We start from the raw sequence: 19,433 nt of genomic DNA, 5'->3' as shown, positions 1-19,433 counted from the left end.
GCAGCAAAGCTCAAGGGTTTACTGCATAATAAATGCATTCTCCAAGTTATCAAAGCTCTAGGAGTACTATAATAGAAAAACTGGAGACATTTTACTTCTTCCATTAATTTATTGCACTTTTATGGGACAGAAATTAGGTTTGGATTGGTAAGAAAAAACACAGCCAGAATAAGCTTGCAAAAAATATTCTGTCATTACTTTTTTCACAAAAAAAACCCAGCATGAACTCAAGTCCTTTGATAATATACAATAAGCAGGTAAACAAATCAAATCCTCCTCGACAGAAGCCACAGTCCAACTGGAATTTCAATCCTATGTCCATCCATTGAATGTTAAAATCTAGGAGCACCATAGTCATCAGGCATTCTTTCAATGTTGAACCTGTGAATAAATATTGTTAGACATGGTTTAAAGATCATGGTATAAGTTATTTTACCTTGCTATACATTTTACTGCCATACACTGAGTGTACAAAACATTAAGAACACCTGCTCTTTCCATGACAGACTAACCAGGTGAATCCAGGTGAACGCTATGATCCCTTATTGGTCTCTTGATAAATCCACTTCAAATCAGTGTGGATGAAGGAGAGGAGACAGGTTAAAGAAGGATTTTTAAGCCTTTAGATATGGATTGTGTATGTGTGTCATTCAGAGGGTGAACGGGCAAGACAAAATATTTAAGTGCCTTGGAACGGGGTATGGTATTAGATGCCAGGCGCACTGGTTTGTGTCAAAAACTGCAACGCTGCTGGGTTTTTCACACAACAGTTTCCTGTGTGTATCAAGAATGCTTCACCACCCAAAGGCCAACTTGACAACTGTGGGAAGCGTTGGAGTCAACATGGGCCAGCATCCCTGTGGAACGCTTTCGACACCTTGTGGAGTCCATGCGCCAACAAATTGAGGCTGTTCTGAGGGCAAAAGGTGGGGGGTATCGGTGCTCAATATTAGAAAGGTGTTCCTAATGATCCATTACTAGTGTTCAATGAATCATTGAACAGTAGTAATTTATGTTAATTCTGACCTATGGTTGGAGATGTACATGATGGGTACTCCTGGGATCTTTCTGATTCTTCTCTTCAGGTCTCTGTCCACAGTTGCCAGGATGTAGCACTTGTGCTGTGAAAGACACACAATTTCATTGATGCTCTTTGGTAGAAAACCAGTGTTCTAATAACTACAGGGTTCACCTAATATACACAGAACTAAAATGTAAAATGGACCAAATTCATAGATTTTACTGAGTTAAAGTTCATATAAGGAAATCAGCCCATTGAAATAAACAAGGCCCTAATCTATGGAATTCACATGACAGGGAATACAGATATGCATCTGTTGGTCACAGATACCTTTAAAAAGGTAGGGGCGCGGAGAAAAAACATACATATAGTATCTGGTATAACCACAATTTGCCTCATGGAAATCAGGCTGTTGATTGTGGCCTGTGGGATGTTGTCCCACTCCTCTTCAATGGCTGTGCGAAGTTGCTGGATATTGGCGAGAACTGGAACACTCTGTTGTACACGTCGATCCAAGCATCCCAAACATGCTCAATGGGTGACATGTCTGGTGAGTATGCAGGACAGCTTCCAGGAACTGTGTACAGATCCTCACGACATGGGGCTGTGCATTATCATGCTGAAACATGTGGTGATAGCAGCGGATGAATGGCACGACAATGGGCCTCAGGATCTCGTCACAGTATTGCTGTGCATTAAAATTGCCATTGATAAAATGCAATTTTATGGGGCACTCTGTTCACAACATTGACATCAGCAAACCGCTCACCCACATGACACCATACACGCTGTCTGCCATCTGCCCAGTACAGTTGAAACCGGGATTAAGCCGTGAAGGCACACTTCTCCAGCATGCCAGTAGCCATCGAAAGTGAGAATTTAACCACTGAGGTGGGTTACAACGCCGAACTGCAGTCAGGTCAAGACACTGGTGAGAATGACGAGCAAGCAGATGAGCTTCCATGAGATGTTTTCTGACAGTTAGTGCAGAAATTCTTTGGTTTCATCAGCTGTCCGGATAGCTGGTCACTGACGATCCTGCAGGTGAAGAAGCTGGATATGGAGGTCCTGGGCTAGCGTGGTTACGCGTGGTCTGTGGTTGTGTGGCCGGTTGGACGTACTGCCAAATTATCTAAACTGACATTGGAGGCAGTTTATGGTAGAGAAATTAACATTATATTATCTGGTAACAGCTCTGGTGGACACAGGATTCAAAGAGACAGTGGCAAGTCAAATTCAAGGACTTAAGTACCTTTTCAAGCACTAATATTTATTTTCAAGGACCGTCCCCCTCTTCAAAGGGGGAGACACTCTAGACCCAAACTGTTACAGTCCTATATCCATCCTGCCCTGCCTTTATCAAGTCTTCGAACGCCAAGTTAACAAACAGATCACCGACCATTTCTAATCCCACCGTACCTTCTCCACTATGCAATCTGGTTTCCGAGCTGGTCATGGGTGCACCTCAGCCACGCTCAAGGTTCTAAATGTTATCATAACCGCCATCGATAAAAGACAGTACTGTGCAGCCGTATTCATCGACCTGGCCAAGGCTTATGACTCTGGAAATTACCGCATTCTTATCGGCAGACTCAATAGCCTTGGTTTCTCAAATGACTGCCTCGCCTGGTTCACCAACTACTTCTCAGATAGAGTTCAGTGTGTCAAATTGGAGGGCCTGTTGTCCGGACCTCTGGCAGGGGTTTCACAGGGTTAAATTCTCTGGCCGACTCTTTTCAATGATGTCGCTCCTTCTGCGGGTGATTCTCTGATCCACGTCTACGCAGACGACACCATTCTGTATACATCTGGCCTTTCTTGGACACTGTGTTAACAAACCTCCAAACGAGCTTTATAGCCATACATCACTCCTTCCGTGGCCTCCAACTGCTCTTCAATGCTAATAAAACTAAATGCATGCATCTTCAACCGATCGCTGACCGCACCCACCCGCCCGACTAGCATCACTACTCTGGATAGTTCTGACTTAGAAAATGTGGAGAACTACAAAATACCTAGGTGTCTGGTTAGACTGTCAACTCTCGTTCCAGACTCACAATAAGCATCTCCAATCCAAAATTAAATGGGCTATTTCGCAACAAAGTACCCTTCACTCATGCTGCCAAATGTAATGGATGTGAAACGGCTAGCTTAGTTAGCAGTGGTGCGCGCTAAATAGCGTTTCAATCGGTGACGTCACTTGCTCTGAGACCTTGAAGTAGTGGTTCCCCGTGCTCTGCAAGGGCCGCGGCTTTTGTGGAGCGATGGGTAACGATGCTTCGTGGGTGACTGTTGTTGATGTGTGCAGAGGGTCCCTGGTTCGAGCCCGGGTATGGGCGAGGGAACGGTCTAAAGTTATACTGTTACACAAACATACCCTCGTAAAACTGACTATCCTAACGATCATTGGCGATGCCAATTACAAAATAGCCTCTAACACTCTACTCAACAAATTGGATTTAGTCTATCACAGTGCCATCTGTTTTGTCACCAAAGCCCAATATACTACCCACCACTGCGACCTGTATGCTCTCGTTTGCTGACCCTCGCTACATATTCATCGCCAAACCCACTGGCTCCAGGTCATCTATAAGTCTTTGCTAGGTAAAGCACTGCCTTATCTCAGCTTATCTTAGGTCACCATAGCAACACCCACCTGTAGCACACACTCCAGCAGGTATATGTCACTGGTCATCCCCAAAGCCAACACCCCCTTTGACCGCCTTTCCTTCCAGTTCACTGCCGCCAATGACCGGAATGAATTGCAAAAATCACTGAAGCTGGAGACACATCTCCCTCAATAACTTTAAGCATCAGCTGTCAGAGCAGTTTACGGAACACTGCACCTGTACACAGCCCATCTGTAAATAGCCCACCCAACTACCTCATCCCCATATTGTTATTTTTGTTGGTGTTGCGCTTTTGCACCCCAGTATTTGCACATAGATCACTTGTGTTAATGCTAAATTGTAATTATTTCGCCACTATGGCCTATTTATTGCCTTACCTCCCCAATTTTACTAAATTTGCACACACTGTACATTTGTATTGTGTTATTGACTGTAGGTTGGTTTATCCCATGTGTAACTCTGTTGTTTTTGTCACGCTGCTTTGCTTTATCTTGGCCAGGTCACAGTTGTAAATGAGAACTTGTTCTCAACTGGCCTACCTGGTAAAATACAGGCGAAATAAAAAATTAAATCCATTTGTAATCGTTCATATTATGCAATTGTTTCTAGTCACCACCGGATGGCAGAATATCTCCATAACTTACTATACATCACAACCTTAAACAGAACTTGTCACTACATACACGAGTGGTAAGTCAGTACTGATGATGTTGAATTATATAAACTGTAACTCAGTAAAATCTTTGAAATTGTTGCATTTATATTTTAGTTTACATGGCAATAATATTAAACTTGTCTTTATATTTCCCTAAATGTGAGGTCCCAGTCTGTCCCAACACATGCCATGAAAGTGAATACTGAAAGTGTAAAAGGCTCTTAGTTGACTCTACATTTTTGTATTCTATACCCATTTGAAGAGAAACAAGTTATTACTGTGTTTGATAATCTTTTTAATCTTATCTCAGGGGACTAAATTTACATTTTAGGGGATCCCACATGGGTTTCGGACACCAAGTTTGGTTACCACTGTACTAATAACCGCTCTCCCTGCTTGCTTCAATGCTTCCTCTCTCTGTATCTCCTTTGCCTCTCATTTCAGCCTGACTCACCACTGTCTGTCTCACTAATCTCTATAAAGAATGCATTTTGTTATAAGAACTTATAGCAGCCCATCTTTTGATTACAGCTAGTTTAATTTCAGTCAACTGCTCCTGCTGAGGTCAACTGCTTAATGTTGGGCAGAGTGGTGAATGAATGCGCTGCCAACAAGGTAAATCCGGGGGACCAGGGGAACATAACGAGCATATATGAATCATTGCTCCCTGGTTAGGTCTGGCAAAACATAAATATTTTGCCATGCAGGTTTGAATCTACATTTGCCTGTCATTTTAGCTATCAATGTACCTTTGGAGGTGCCTATTCAGTCAGTTCTGTACCTGCCTAGCTGAGTGGCAGTGTGGGTGAAATGAGTGAGCTTGCCTGGAAACCAGAGAGCGAAACAAGAAACAAAATGCAGTAGTCTGCCTGGGAATTAATTAGCAAGACAAATACATTTTTCTAATATTTTTCATATTTGATCCTTTTCTGTTCTCCTCTCATTTTAATTCAAGGACCAACTTCAAAAATGTCAGATTTAAGGTATTGCAGTACTTGAATTTGTGTGGCAAATTCAAGTACTTTAAGCACCTTGTGCAAACCCTGTGGACATTCATGCAGTCAGCACGCCAATTGTATTCTCCCTCAAAACATGATACATCTGTGGCATTGTGTTGTGTGACAAAACTGCACATTTTAAAGTGGCCTTTTATTGTCCCCAGCACAAGGTGGATCTGTGTAATGATCATGCTGTTTAATCATCTTTTTAATAAGCCACACCTGTGAGGTGAATGGATTACCTTGGAAAAACATAAAGGCTCACTAACAAGGATGTAAACAAATTTGTGCACACAATTTGAGATAAATAAGGTTTCTCAATATGGAACTTTTATTTCAGCTTATGAAACATGGGACCAACACTTTACACGTTGTGTTTATATTTTTGATCAGTATAATATATTGTCAATTTAGTACATTAAACTACATTACCTGTGTTACCCTTTGAACTAAACAGTCATCAGCGTAAGTTCCTTTGTGGGTGCATGGCAGTCGTTCGAACCGAGGATCCTTGGCTATCCTACAGAAACAGACAAATATTTATCTGTCAAATACTTCCCCTATGGAACATCGATAATAACCCTCTAAACCAGTGGAGGATGCTGAGGGGAGGACGGCTCATAATAATGGCTGGAACAGAGCAAATGGAATGGCAGCAAACATATGGAAACCATGTGTTTAATGTTGTTGATACTGTTCCACCTATTCCGCTCCAGCCATTACCACGTGCACATCCTCCCCAATTAAGGTGCCACCAACCTCCTGTGCTCTGACCATGTGTTTATGTCTAGATGTACCTGGGTGTTGGTCTTCACAACAGGCTAGTTACCTTAGAGCAACTCGATACTTCATCCCCAGTTTCTCTATCTCAGCCATTACACAGTCTGTGATGCATGGGATACCTTGATGATAATTAAAAATATACAGTCATTGCCTAATAGGGTTACATTAATTGAGTTTCAGCGGAATAAACATTTCCAGATACTCACATTTGGCGTACAGGCAGTCCATCATTGACTGAACTATGTCGAGTTTAGCCTTGATGGAGAAGTTGATGAAATTGGTGTCGACGAGGATGTGATAAGGGGGACCAAGCTGAGTGTTGTACTGGAAGAACAGACATGATGGATATTTTGGCCTGCAGGTAGGAACGGAATGTGTGAACACACAGTAAGAAGGTATCAACGTATAATCAATCATGTGTTCACAATATATTGAGTATCAGTTAAGAACTATTGGTACATTTATATTTGTTTACTCAGATGTACTTACACTTCTTTTTCCTTTATTTCTGAAGGATCTTTCTTTTTTTTCGCCTGTACTTTGGTACGGTCTTTCTCTTTTCTAAAGAAACACAGTCATTACCATAGAAATTCAAACTGGAGAGATCGTGATAGATAAGTTAGCTATGTCTTATTCAAAGTAAATAAAGGAATATGTGAACAATTAGTAAGCAAACTGGCAAGCTAGTTATTTCTGACAATCCATGCCAATTTGTTAACTTGACAATTAGTATATACAAAGTTGGCATGGTTTGTTAGTCAACTAACGTTAGCTCGCTAAATGGTGTGTGTGTGATGATCCTGTGCAGAAAGTACAATATACATTCATATTCGTGTTTACCGGCGGTAGTAACTTAGCTTGCTAGCTAGCAACTCACATTCTCTGATCTTTCAAACTTATCATTCTCTTCATTGAAGCAAACTTTTTAGTCTTCCGTTTCCCCTGAATTACACATATTGGAATAATACAGTCAGAACAAAAAAAAGAACAAAAACTACTAGCTAGCTACGGTTAATCGAGAAATGCACGTTACGTTAGCTCATGGTTAGCAAGTTAACGTTCGTTAGTTAGTAGCAGAGCAACACAAAGCATACGAACTCCCATCAACAACTACTGAAGCACATGTTCAATCATTAAAACAGCTATATCAACAACCACTATATACATTGTATCATGTCATTATAATATGATAAGTTAAAGGACGACGTTACCATGATGTGTTATCCAACAGCGGACTTCTTGCATCTCGCTAGTAGTATAGCCCTCGTGTAACTGTGTTTGTACGTCATCAACAATAGACGTTTGCTGCCTTTGCACATTTTGACTTCCGATTGCTGCTGGCTAGCTAAATGTGATAAATACAAGCAAGGTATGATAAGTGTTATTGTTGAAATGAACGTTGTATTAGCTATGTAATGTATTTCAATTAATAGTTGGCGCAGCTATGCGTGAGGGGTGGATTATCACATTTGTTTTGAAACACTGAATTTGGCTTTGGAATACCACATTTCTATTTTGCGTTGACATTGACGGTTAACGTCGCTAGTAAGCACAGTCTAGCTATCAGCAACTAAGGTTAGCTAGCTATCATGCACTTGTCATGCACTTGTTTTGAAGGAATTGATGATGCGACATGTTTTTTGTGTATCTAACTAACGTTAACTAAAATCATGTTGTAGCTAGCTATATATTCATCCCTGCCAGTTTTGTTAGTTTTGCATAGCCTAAGACATGTTAATCACGTTTCTAATGATGGTCGTTATTAGCTACGGTTCTCCATTCTACACATGCATGGAGTAGCGAGATAACGACATAACTAACTGCTTGTTCCGTTAATTGATCTCCTTACTTTGCCAACCAGCCAGGTAACGTTAGCAGGACAAGTTAACCCCAAGAGCCAGTATCAAGGCATATTGATTACTGAAGCTATGCAGTATTGCTAAACCGTATTGCTAAACCTTTCACCATTCCAGATGTGTCATTTCTCGTCAGATCTTTAGCAAACAGCACTCTGTGATATGCTGTCAAAAAACCTCCTTATTGATGCACCTAGTTGTCATTCATAGGGGTCATATGTATATCAATGCCGTATCATTTCAACCTTGATGAAGGCTTCCAAAGCGGCGCTGATAACAAATGGGTATCTTGTGGGTATGTTGTTTTTGTAGATAGTCTGTCTATGGGTATTGCCACAATGCATTTATTCTATGTTTTTATTACTATGGTCTTTGGTGGTCTTTAGTTCAGATTATGAGATTCAAGTAATGAGACCTTTTAGGACCCTTGCCAGTTCATGCATATTTAAGTCATCTGGATTACATGTCGTATCCCATCACCCAACACTCCTCCAGTGTGACACATTAATATTCATACATGTCTTCTTGGCTATGCTGGTACTGATTAGTGACAGTGTCTGAGTAGCTAAATGAGCATGGTCACACGTTTTTCATTGTCTCAGTCATTGTTTAGATTAATTATTTTTGAACTGCCGTACTTATACCTGCCATGTTTTGTTGTTGCTCAAGGTCTTTCCAAGTGAAGAAGCTGGAGAATTTAAGATCATTTGAGACTTTATCGTGCAATATTTTGGACCTGGCCCAGCCTTTGTGAGGAGCAGAGGAGTCTGAGTCCAGGCTGAAGATGGTCTGATGGACCGCCGCTTTTTGCTGACCTTCCTCTTCTGCTCAGTCTCGTGGATTTTCTTCTGGGAAGTGTGCTGGAAGAAAGGCAAAGAAAGTCAGATTGAAGAATGGATTCAAGGCCACAGTCTCTCCGAATACAAACACTTACTTGAAGGTCAGTTGAGAAAATATATGCCACTCTTTGCGATGATCCAGTGTTTGTGAATGACATGGAACATCTTCAGTGGCAGTTTGGCATATCTGAACTATTGCTGATGGGAAGGAGGCTAATGTAATTGCAACCAAACACAGTAAATCTTAATTGATTTGCTCTGTAGTTAATGCACAGCATCCCAGTTCTTTTACAACAAGAGGAATTTATTCTCTTTGAATTATCTCATCCATTGGAGTTTGCACAAAAGCCTATCACAGTTCAAAGGGCGTTTTAATGAAGGTTAGGCCAATGGGTGAAATTCCTTCTTGACAGCTTATCTTCAGCCATTAGTGTAACTCGTTGTAGTGCCTGAGGTTGTTGTTTCAGTGATTTAGGGCCTTCTTGTTTGCAGGTAAGAGTATATTCTTGTGTTCCCCTCATTCTGGCAATGTTGAGGTGTATGTCTTTGTGACAAGGCTATAGACTAGAATAGATCCTCATACTGGCATGTCTGCTCTGGCTGATTTGTCTGCGTCTTTGTCTGTCTGTGTGTGTAGATGTGGAGACTCTGGAGGAGCTGAGCCTGAGTGTTCTGACTCGTCTGGAGGACGTGGTGAGAGAGAAGCGGCGCTGGAGGGACATCGCAGAGGCTCACATACAGCTGCTGCGAGACTTTGCCTTCCAGGAGTGGCTTTGCTCTCAAAGCCTTGAGCACTACTATCATACGTAAGCATAAGACCACCATGTTATTAGCACAGTACTACCTACCTCTCACCTGTCATGGGCAGATTCAACATTACTACACAATTCTGCACTTACATCTTACAGAATTCATTCATTTTGCGAAACAGTGAGAGGTCTCTCTCTTTCTCTCTTTCACTGAGAGAGGCTACATGGCTGAGAATAACAACCATAGAACAGATACTGCTTTGTCTGCTTTTTTGTCCACTTGGGAGCAGACTCCCCATTCATGGCTGGCTGCGCTTGGTGACATTGAGCTCAGGAGGCTGCAGTGTTTCAGAGGGTCACTGCAGTAATGAGTGCTCTTAAGGGGCTGTTACACATACGATATAGTAGTCGATGTTCTGCAATCCTACAAATGTGGGGGTAGCTCTCTGTGGACTGAGTTGAACTGCAGTCAGACTGAGCCTATATGCCTTTCTGTATAATTAAAACATTTTTTTTTTTTTACCTTGTTTCATGTATTAATTAATAAATAAAGACAAATGTTTTCTATTTTCAGTTGTATCACATTCATATGTTTTATTGTGATACATAGGTTAGTCATACAGAGGGGAATGTAAACTTGACTTCCTCTTTGCAGATTGTTCAGTACAGTATGAGCTCAGGTCTGTCTGAGCACTGGCTCTTTACCTAGAGTAATGTATTGTGAACATGAGCAGCTGGGTTATAGTGGTTTATTACACTGTGTTTATTGTGGCTACAGCAGCTGTCAACCCTGGAAAGCTTTTGCTCCTTGAGTAGATTACACTGTACCATTTAATACATGTGTCATAGGAATACTAATCCACTTTCATCATGACTCACTCCATACCACACTATGACTATCTGGCTTTCTAATGTTTATATAACTCTTGAAGAGGCAATCTGCGATTGCTACATCCATTTCTGGACATTTAAATTCATGATTAATTTGCATAGATTCTTGAAGAATATAACTTATAAATCCCTCATGAGCGTAGTAAAATGTTCTTACCCAATCAGAACCCAAAATATAAACTTGCTCTACTCCTTTGTTTCTAAATAAAGTAATTGTAAACAAACACTGTATTGCCTCAATATGGTTAACTGTAATTTTGATCTCATTTGATTTCCTTGCATCCATAGCTTTGTCTATGAATTTGAGAGTGGTTACATTTCTCCAGCATTCCTGCAGCTATTTACCAAATCAGGGGTGGTTTGACTGATTTGTTGTTGTTTGAACTGCAGATTGCTCCTTTTTAATGCTTCATATAAATGTAACTTAGAGTACACAGAAGCCTATTTAAGGCACTCGCTAACAGACCACAGCCCTGTTTAAAGCCAGGTTCTTCTTGTTCAGTCGCTCTGTGTGTTGTCCTGTGTGAGACTGTGGCCATGCTAGAGGTGAAATGAATACAATTGACAGTTTTTTTCTCTCTGTTTAACCATATTGCACTGTGGTCCAAATGAAGACTGAAGACCTTGGGTTGTATGAATCTGGATGATCTAGCCCAGTTTGACAGCCAGTTGCAGCTCTCTCTGGCTGCGTGGGGATACTACTACGAAGACTACATCAAGTTGTCCACGGGCGTCAAGGTTCTCCAGGCCTCAAGGGGGCGCCGCGACCAAGACTACGAGATCCAACTGGTGCACAACCTTGCTGAGAGGCGGCTGAATGAGAAGTGGTCTATCGGTGAGTGCCTGATCACTTTGTAGACATTGTTTGACAGGTGTTGAAAAGCTTCTGCCTTGTATTGAGACAGAGTGACTTCAACAGCTGTCTGTAGAAATACTGATGTATTGCAAGCCCTAGCGTTTCACTGTTTTATTAAGCAATAGCCACACAGATGAGCAGAACTAGGTAATATGTTGTGAAGGAGAAGTTGACTGTTATTACATAGTCATGCTGAAACAATAAGTGCAATAACTGTTTCATGGATGTGTGTGTGTGTGGGAGTATGTGAGTGTATATGAATGGAAAGGTGACTTACATATACAGTACCAGTCAAAGTTTGGACACACCTACTCATTCAAGGGTTTTTCTTTATTTTTACTATTTTCTACATTGTAGAATAATAGTGAAGATATCAAAACTATGAAATAACACACATGGAATCATGTAGTAACCAAAAAAATGTTAAACAAATCAAAAAATATTTCAGATTCTTCAAAGTGACACCTTTGCACACGCTTGGCATTCTCTCAACCAGCTTCATGAGGTAGTCACCTGGAATGCATTTAAATTCATGATTAAACACTTGAACTTGAACACTTAGTGATTGAACACTTAGAGATTGTCAGCAGATGTGGTTTTCCTGCAAGCGTTACATTTCAAAAAATGATAAATGTAATATTTAAAGAGGAGCCAGGGTTGGAGAGGTCTATGCTGCTACCTAGGGCTGAGTGATATATCTAATTAATTAAAATGAATGTTTTTACCTGATATTCCAAATCCCTGTATTGCAAAAAAAAAAAAAAATTGTGTATTGGTTGGGATTAGTCTCTAATCTGTAGGTATCTGAAAAAGTTACTTCTGGGAAGATTATACATTTCCCTCAGCAACTCAGAGGCAAAGGTCCCTTCTATATGTAGATCCCCTATGGTATTGCTCCCTAGTTCTCCCCATCGCTCAAAGGTGTTATCAAGGTTAGAGGGGGAAAAGGATTGATTCCTGGCAACAGGGAGTAGGAATGATTTTGGACTAAGGTCAAAGTAGACTTTAATTTGCTTCCAGATTCAGACTGTGCTATGTATAATAGGATTGTTACTATAAAGTGACATCTCCAACTTGACAGGTGACAAAATCACAGCTCCAATAGAGAAGGGGTGGCAATCCTCACGCTCCATTCTAAGCCAACCGGATGACAGAAGTGCGTCATCCAGCAGAAACGTAACAGCACGGAGGTTAGCGGCCCAATAGTAAAATATAACATTTTGGAGAGAGAATCCTCCTTCCATCTTGGATTTACAGAGGTGTTTTTTACCTATCCTGTGTGTTTTATAATCCCAGATGAAAGGATTGATAATTGAGTCCAGATGTTTATGAAAGGATTTAGGTATGAATACTGGGATTTTTTGGAATAGGTAAAGCAGTTGTGGGACGAAGACCATTTTAATGGCATTAATTCTTCCGAGCAATGAAGTTGGGAGAGTTCATATGTTTGCCTTGAGTTTTTGCATCAGAGGGGGGAAATTCTCTTTAAATAGTGAGGGGTATTGTTTGGTAACTACAATTCCTTGATAGGTAAATGGAATCAGTTCTAACCAAGAGATGTTTTGCAACCTTATGGGCATTAATTCACTCTTGTTCCAATTTATTCTGTATCCCGAGAAGGTACCAAACAAATTAATCAAATCAAGAATAGCTGGAATACTAGATTGGGGTTCTGTTACATAGAGGAGTATGTCATCTGCGTATAGTGAAATCTTATTTAGAGTATCTTTAGTATTAAAGCCGTGTATTGCTGCATGAGATCTGATTGCCTGTGACGAGAGGTTCAATGATTAGAGCAAAAAGCAGAGGCGACAGCGCACAACCTTGCCTTGTCACTCTACAAAGGTTAAATCGTGGTGATTGGTTAGTGAGTATTCTCGAACAGGGGTTCCTATATAAAATCTGGATCCACTTTGTGAACCCATCTCCAATATTACATTTCTGTAGGACCTTGAATATATTCGACCACTCAACTGTGGTCAAAGGCGCCTGAGATTGAAGAATGAGTTTCTGTTAGGGATAAAAGCCGGTCTGGTCCGAATGGACCAATTTGCCCACTAAAGTGCTAACCCTATTAGCAAAAGTTTTTGCTAAAATCTTTTGTTCTGTATTAAGGAGAGATATTGGTCTGTATGACCCTACCTCTTCCGGATCATTACCCTTTTTATGAATAACTGTAATAAACGCCTCATCCAAAGTAGGTGGGAGAGCTCCATCCTCATTGGCCTGAACCAACATTTTGTGCGGGTAGGGGGAGAGCATGTTGCTGAATGTTTTATAGAATTCACTCTTTAAAGATGTAATTGTTTCTTGAATTTCTCCTAGAGATATTTCCTTATTCAGGAATTTGGAATCTTCCTGGTTCAGGGCAGGGAGATAACAGCCCTCCAAAACGTTTTCATAATTAAGGGGTTAGGATCTGCTTTAGATGCATATAGAGTCTCGTAAAACTGACGAAATCTGTCATTGATGTACTTGGGGGAAGAGAGTAATTCCCCAGTAGCAATAATTTAATTTAACTTTGTGAATCATCACTGTAAAGACAGAAGCAGAGCGGTCCGCTGTAATGACAGAAGCAGAGCCGTCCGCTGTAATGACAGAAGCAGAGCGGCCCGCTGTAATGACAGAAGCAGAGCGGTCCGCTGTAATGACAGAAGCAGAGCGGGCTGCTGTAATGACGGAAGCAGAGAGGTCCGCTGTAATGACGGAAGCAGAGCGGTCCGCTGTAATGACGGAAGCAGAGCGGTCCGCTGTAATGACAGAAGCAGAGCGGTCCGCTGTAATGACAGAAGCAGAGCGGTGCGCTGTAATGACGGAAGCAGAGCGGCCCGCTGTAATGACGGAAGCAGAGCGGTCCGCTGTAATGACGGAAGCAGAGCGGTCCGCTGTAATGACGGAAGCAGAGAGGTCCGCTGTAATGACAGAAGCAGAGCGGTCCGCTGTAATGACAGAAGCAGAGCGGTCCGCTGTAATGACAGAAGCAGAGCGGTCCGCTGTAATGACAGAAGCAGAGCGGTCCGCTGTAATGACAGAAGCAGAGCGGTCCGCTGTAATGACAGAAGCAGAGCGGTCCGCTGTAATGACAGAAGCAGAGCGGTCCGCTGTAATGACGGAAGCAGAGCGGTCCGCTGTAATGACGGAAGCAGAACGGTCCGCTGTAATGACGGAAGCAGAGCGGTCCGCTGTAATGACGGAAGCAGAGCGGTCCGCTGTAATGACAGAAGCAGAGCGGTCCGCTGTAATGACAGAAGCAGAGCGGTCCGCTGTAATGACGGAAGCAGAGCGGTCCGCTGTAATGACGGAAGCAGAGCGGTCCGCTGTAATGACGGAAGCAGAGCGGTCCGCTGTAATGACGGAAGCAGAGCGGTCCGCTGTAATGACAGAAGCAGAACGGCAGAGCGGCCCGCCGTAATGACAGAAGCAGAGCGGCCCGCCGTAATGACAGAAGCAGAACGGCAGAGCGGACCGCCGTAATGACAGAAGCAGAGCGGTCCGCTGTAATGACAGAAGCAGAACGGCAGAGCGGACCGCCGTAATGACAGAAGCAGAGCGGTCCGCTGTAATGACAGAAGCAGAGCGGTCCGCTGTAATGACAGAAGCAGAACGGCAGAGCGGCCCGCCGTAATGACAGAAGCAGAGCGGCCCGCCGTAATGACAGAAGCAGAACGGCAGAGCGGCCCGCCGTAATGACAGAAGCAGAGCGGCCCGCCGTAATGACAGGAGCCAACATGATATCCAGGTGTCTAATGCCACCCCATCTGCCCCAACCCAACCATCACCACCAATAAATGGTATGATAATAAGAATAATGTAGGAATAATCTAAGAATTGAGAAATAATGAAACAAAACAAAAATGGGTGATATAAGTATATCCATCCTAAAGTGTCAATGATCAAACCTAACAAGCCACTCAAACAGGCATCCTCTAAACTTCAAGGACAGGTCAGTCTTCCAGCCTGAATGAAAGCTCTAACCGCCCTCCATTGGCCGGCTCAGCATCTTACATGTCCGGGAGCGTCAATAAAACTTCAGTCGGCAGCCCTTGCTGACACAGTTTAATAAGGTTTTATCCGCTATGACATAGTATGGATTTGAGTCCATGAGCACACCACACCCTAACACACAATGACAAGGCAATCTAACCCGTACAGGGGATTGGTGCATATTCCCGGTTAAAATTCTCTGCGTCAAAAACTGAGGAGAGATCTTCTCACCAGAAGGAGGGGTAATTCTGAGTCTGGCAGGGAAGAGCAAGGCTGGGCCAAGATGGAGTTTGTAGAGTTTGGTCGTGACATCTCTGAAGCCGGCCTGATGCTTTGCCACATCGGGCGCGTAATCATCATAGACACGGAAGGGATGTCCTTTATGTAACAGGTTACCCCTCATTCGAGCCTCACGCAGGATAAGATCCTTGGTCTTGAAACTGTGACAACAGGTGATTACTGGGTGAGGACGTTGGCCCGGTCCAGGCACGGGGACAACAAGCAAAGAAGTCGGTGGGACGAGAGCCAGCCTCCACCCCCTCTGACAGACCAACAACGTGAATGTTATGACGTCTGGATCGGCCCTCTAGGTCAACCACTTTCACAGAAAGCTTCTGCACACTGTCCTGCAAGGACGTGCATAGCTCCTCTAACTTGTCGATCCGATCAGCGCTGAATTCAGAAGCCTTCTCAAGGTCCGCAATACTCTGGCCCTGCGAAGCAACCATTCAAATGGTGCTCTCGATTTTGGTGTCCAGTTCAGAAATAGTAGCCTTAAAATCCTCAGCTATAGCAACACGTAGTTCTCCCAGAGCCCGGGTAAGTTCTGTAAGTGTCACGTTGTTACCTGTGCATTCCGCCATGTCTGTCTTGTTGTTTGGTGGGGAGAATGGCTCCGATGAGGATTTATTGTCCTTTAGTCGCCTATTACTCGGCATGTTCACATACAAAGTTACAATATTGTATTAGAAAGAGACTTATGTTGTAAAAAGTGCTGTAAAGTAGGTTAAGTTAGATTGTTTCGCAAAACAGTTGCAGGAGCCTCTCTCACACAGCCGTTCACTCCAACATGCTAGCTCCATCTCCCTTACTACATGATTCCATATGTGTTATTTCATAGTTTTGATGTCTTCACTATTATTCTACAATGTAAAAAATTAAATAAAAGCCTTGAATGAACGTTTAACTGGCACTGTATATATATGTTTTGGTCATTTAGCAGGCACTCTTATCCAGAGCGACTTACAGGAGCAATTAGGGTTCAGTGCCTCGGTCAAGGGATCAGAGATTCGAACCAGTGACCTTTCGGTTACTGGCCCAACGCTCTTAACCGCTAGGCTACCTACTGGTTAAAACTGGTGATGGATGGTGAATATGTGTAGGAAGGTGGGAGAGAATGGGTGTGTTGATGCATAGGGTATATGTTGGGCGGGAATGGATGAGTAAGTTGATGGGTGTAAGTGTGTCAGAGAGGTAGGGAGGGAGTGTGGGACAGGATGGTAGGTAGGGACAAGCTTAGCTTGGGTGGGCAGGGATGGGAGATTGGGACAAGCTTAGCTTGGATGGGGCAAGGATGGGAGGTTGGGAAAAGCTTTGCTTGGGTGGGCAGGGATGGGAGGTTGGGACAAGCTTGGCTTGGGTGGACAAGGATGGGAGGTTGGGACAAGCTTTGCTTGGATGGGAGGTTGGGACAAGCTTGGCTTGGGTGGACAAGGATGGGAGGTTGGGACAAGCTTTGCTTGGGTAAAGGGGGTTGAAAGCAGGGAGGTAAAGAGGTATGGGTTTGGCTTGGGAGAGAGAGAGAGAAGTATTTAACTATACTACAATGTCATTTAATTTACTTTTGTGACTTGCAAACCTGCTGTAAAATGAGTAAGAGTTCTGGATCGATTAGGAGAGGATGTTGAATTTGTCATTACAGCTAAGATTCAATGGTGGTTATTCGTGAGAGTGGAGGGGGGCTCTTTCTGGGGGATTGGGACAGGGTGAATGGGAAGGCATTAGACACTTCTTAGGTGTGTGTCAGGCCTCCACTCATCTATGTACAATGACATAATCCTTAGACTCTTGGTACACTAGGAGAGGAGTTGGAGCTTAAAAGCTCTAAAAAGGCATAGCACCTCAAAGTACAAAAGTACTTTACTTAGTTTTTTGTATGTTTTCTGTTAAATGTCTGTTCAGCTTGCATGCTCACATGCTCTATAGATGTAATGTATACAATAACGATGTATTCATTCAATGACTGGCCCACTGCCCTTATACAACTGCTAAAATGTTTTATCTGGTTAATTTTGAGTGGTTAACAAAATCCAACTTATTACATTTACTCCTGAGGTGCTGACCTGTTGCACCCTCTACAACCACTGTGATTATTATTATTTGACCCTGCTGGTCATCTGTGAACATTTGAACATCTTGGCCATGTTCTGTTATAATCTCCACCCGGCACAGCCAGAAGAGGACTGGCCACCCCTCATAGCCTGGTTTCTTCCTAGGTTCTGACCTTTCTAGGGAGTTTTCCCTGGTCACCGTGCTTCTACACCTGCATTGCTTGCTGTTTGAGGTTTTAGGCTGGGTTTTTGTACAGCACTTTGTGACATCAGCTGATGTAAGAAGAGCTTTATAAATACATTTGATTGATTACATGGAATGTGCACAGGCTTCATGATCGGGGAAAAGCATATGGTTCTTGAACACTTAGAGACTGTCAGCAGATGTGGTTTTCCTGCAAGTGTTACATTTCAAAAAAGGAGAAATGGAATATTTAAAGAGGAGCTGGGTTGGAGAGGACTATGCTGCCACCTAGGGCTGAGCGTTATATCTAATTAATTAAAATGAATGTTTTTGCCTGATATTCCAAATGCCTGTATCGCAGAATGATTTTTTTAGTTTTTTTGTTGTTTTTATGAGCGTTTGTCTGCTTGTTTTCATGTTGTCTTTTTGGTCTCGTTCGCTCTTTCTGTGCTGTGCACCTTCCCATTTACACCAGAGATCTGTATATAATGACGAGATGAAACTTCTCGCTTTGCCTCTTTCTCCAAAGCCCCTCCCCCTACCACTCACAACAACTAAGATGGGAGATCACTTCTTCTCTGACAAACGGTTTCAACTTGCTATTTGAGGTTTGGTCCAACGGAATCGTTCATATGGACACCGAAACACATTGAGACATTATTTTACTGTAATAGAGGAAACATGAACCTCTCGAACCATACCCTGTTTATGTTTCAACTCCTTACATTTCAAGCAGAGCAGACACTAATAAAACGGATGTAACAATGAACAATTATTCTGGAAAATGCTTAGTTCGTTGCGTGCCCACGGGTTACGGTACCACGTATCACTAGCAGCATTTTAGTCAAATAAAGATTGTTATACTCGCTGTTTAGTATGTCTTTTATAAATGTGCAATAAGCATAAAAGAATTATAAGGAATTGGCAACTCGTTCTCATTCTGAGAAATAAGGTAGGCCACTTATTTGAACATCTGAACAAAGTGGACAGACTAGCACGCTGTTCAAACAGTTGGAGATGAACAGAATGTTGTGTTCATAACAATTACAATGTTTTACCTTGTTAGCGGAATTCAGAGCTTCTGAAATTTGACCTAGATCCAAGTTGGCTGAACATGAAATCTAAATATTAGCTGGCTACTCATTAACATGGGCTTGTGTTTGACAGATTGTTTATGAGACCGGTGTTCATTTTATATAATGCCCGCATTATTACTGAATGTGCATTATGCATGGTTTTGGTTACATTTGTTATATAAAAAAAAAAAAATTTTTTATAGACAGACCTGAAAGCAAAATCAGTGATTATTGAAGGAAAAAAAAGGTACAACTATTTTTGATAAAATAATTACATTATTAGTGGTTGTGGAAGGCATATATATTTTCACAAGCGCTCAATTCATTCGAATTTTGGTGACTGTTTAAAAAGCAGTGTATTTGACCTTTTAATTGTACAACAAAGCTTATTTAGAGAGAACTTTAAAAAAAAATCTATATATATATATATATATATATATATATCTTGAATCACTTATAAGTTAAACTAAAATGGAGATATGAGTTTTAGGCCATATCGCCCAGCCCTACTGCCACCTACTGTAGTAACAGCAGTGGTGTAGGCATGCTTGATAAATACACCCTTTTCTGTTATCCTAGCA

At 42.2% G+C, this 19,433-nt stretch overlaps 2 protein-coding genes across 2 annotated transcripts in view; one reads left to right on the top strand and one right to left on the bottom strand.

Moving 5' to 3' along the window:
* Positions 1 to 89: 89 nt before the first annotated feature.
* On the bottom strand, positions 90 to 7,387 carry LOC115138496 (rRNA-processing protein FCF1 homolog). The gene is made up of 8 exons (XM_029675387.2): positions 7,299 to 7,387; positions 6,965 to 7,029; positions 6,577 to 6,648; positions 6,294 to 6,442; positions 6,134 to 6,206; positions 5,737 to 5,824; positions 1,027 to 1,121; positions 90 to 381 (listed from the first exon to the last, which is right to left on the bottom strand). The coding sequence occupies exons 1-8, from the start codon at positions 7,299 to 7,301 to the stop codon at positions 333 to 335; spliced, it is 594 nt and encodes a 197-aa protein (XP_029531247.1). The 5' UTR covers positions 7,302 to 7,387; the 3' UTR covers positions 90 to 332.
* Positions 7,387 to 19,433, top strand: part of LOC115138497 (apoptosis-resistant E3 ubiquitin protein ligase 1) — a 35,679-nt gene continuing 23,632 nt past the window's right edge. The window contains exons 1-4 of the mRNA XM_065025698.1: positions 7,387 to 7,456; positions 8,613 to 8,883; positions 9,420 to 9,588; positions 11,037 to 11,257. Of these exons, the coding sequence (XP_064881770.1) occupies positions 8,736 to 8,883; positions 9,420 to 9,588; positions 11,037 to 11,257 (538 nt within the window). The 5' untranslated portion in view covers positions 7,387 to 7,456; positions 8,613 to 8,735. The remainder of the gene's footprint in view (positions 7,457 to 8,612; positions 8,884 to 9,419; positions 9,589 to 11,036; positions 11,258 to 19,433) is intronic.

This window comes from Oncorhynchus nerka, linkage group LG12 (assembly GCF_034236695.1).
Source record: "Oncorhynchus nerka isolate Pitt River linkage group LG12, Oner_Uvic_2.0, whole genome shotgun sequence".
In the NCBI taxonomy this organism is placed as follows: Eukaryota; Metazoa; Chordata; class Actinopteri; order Salmoniformes; family Salmonidae; genus Oncorhynchus; species Oncorhynchus nerka.
This window is presented reverse-complemented; position numbering and strand designations above follow the sequence as displayed.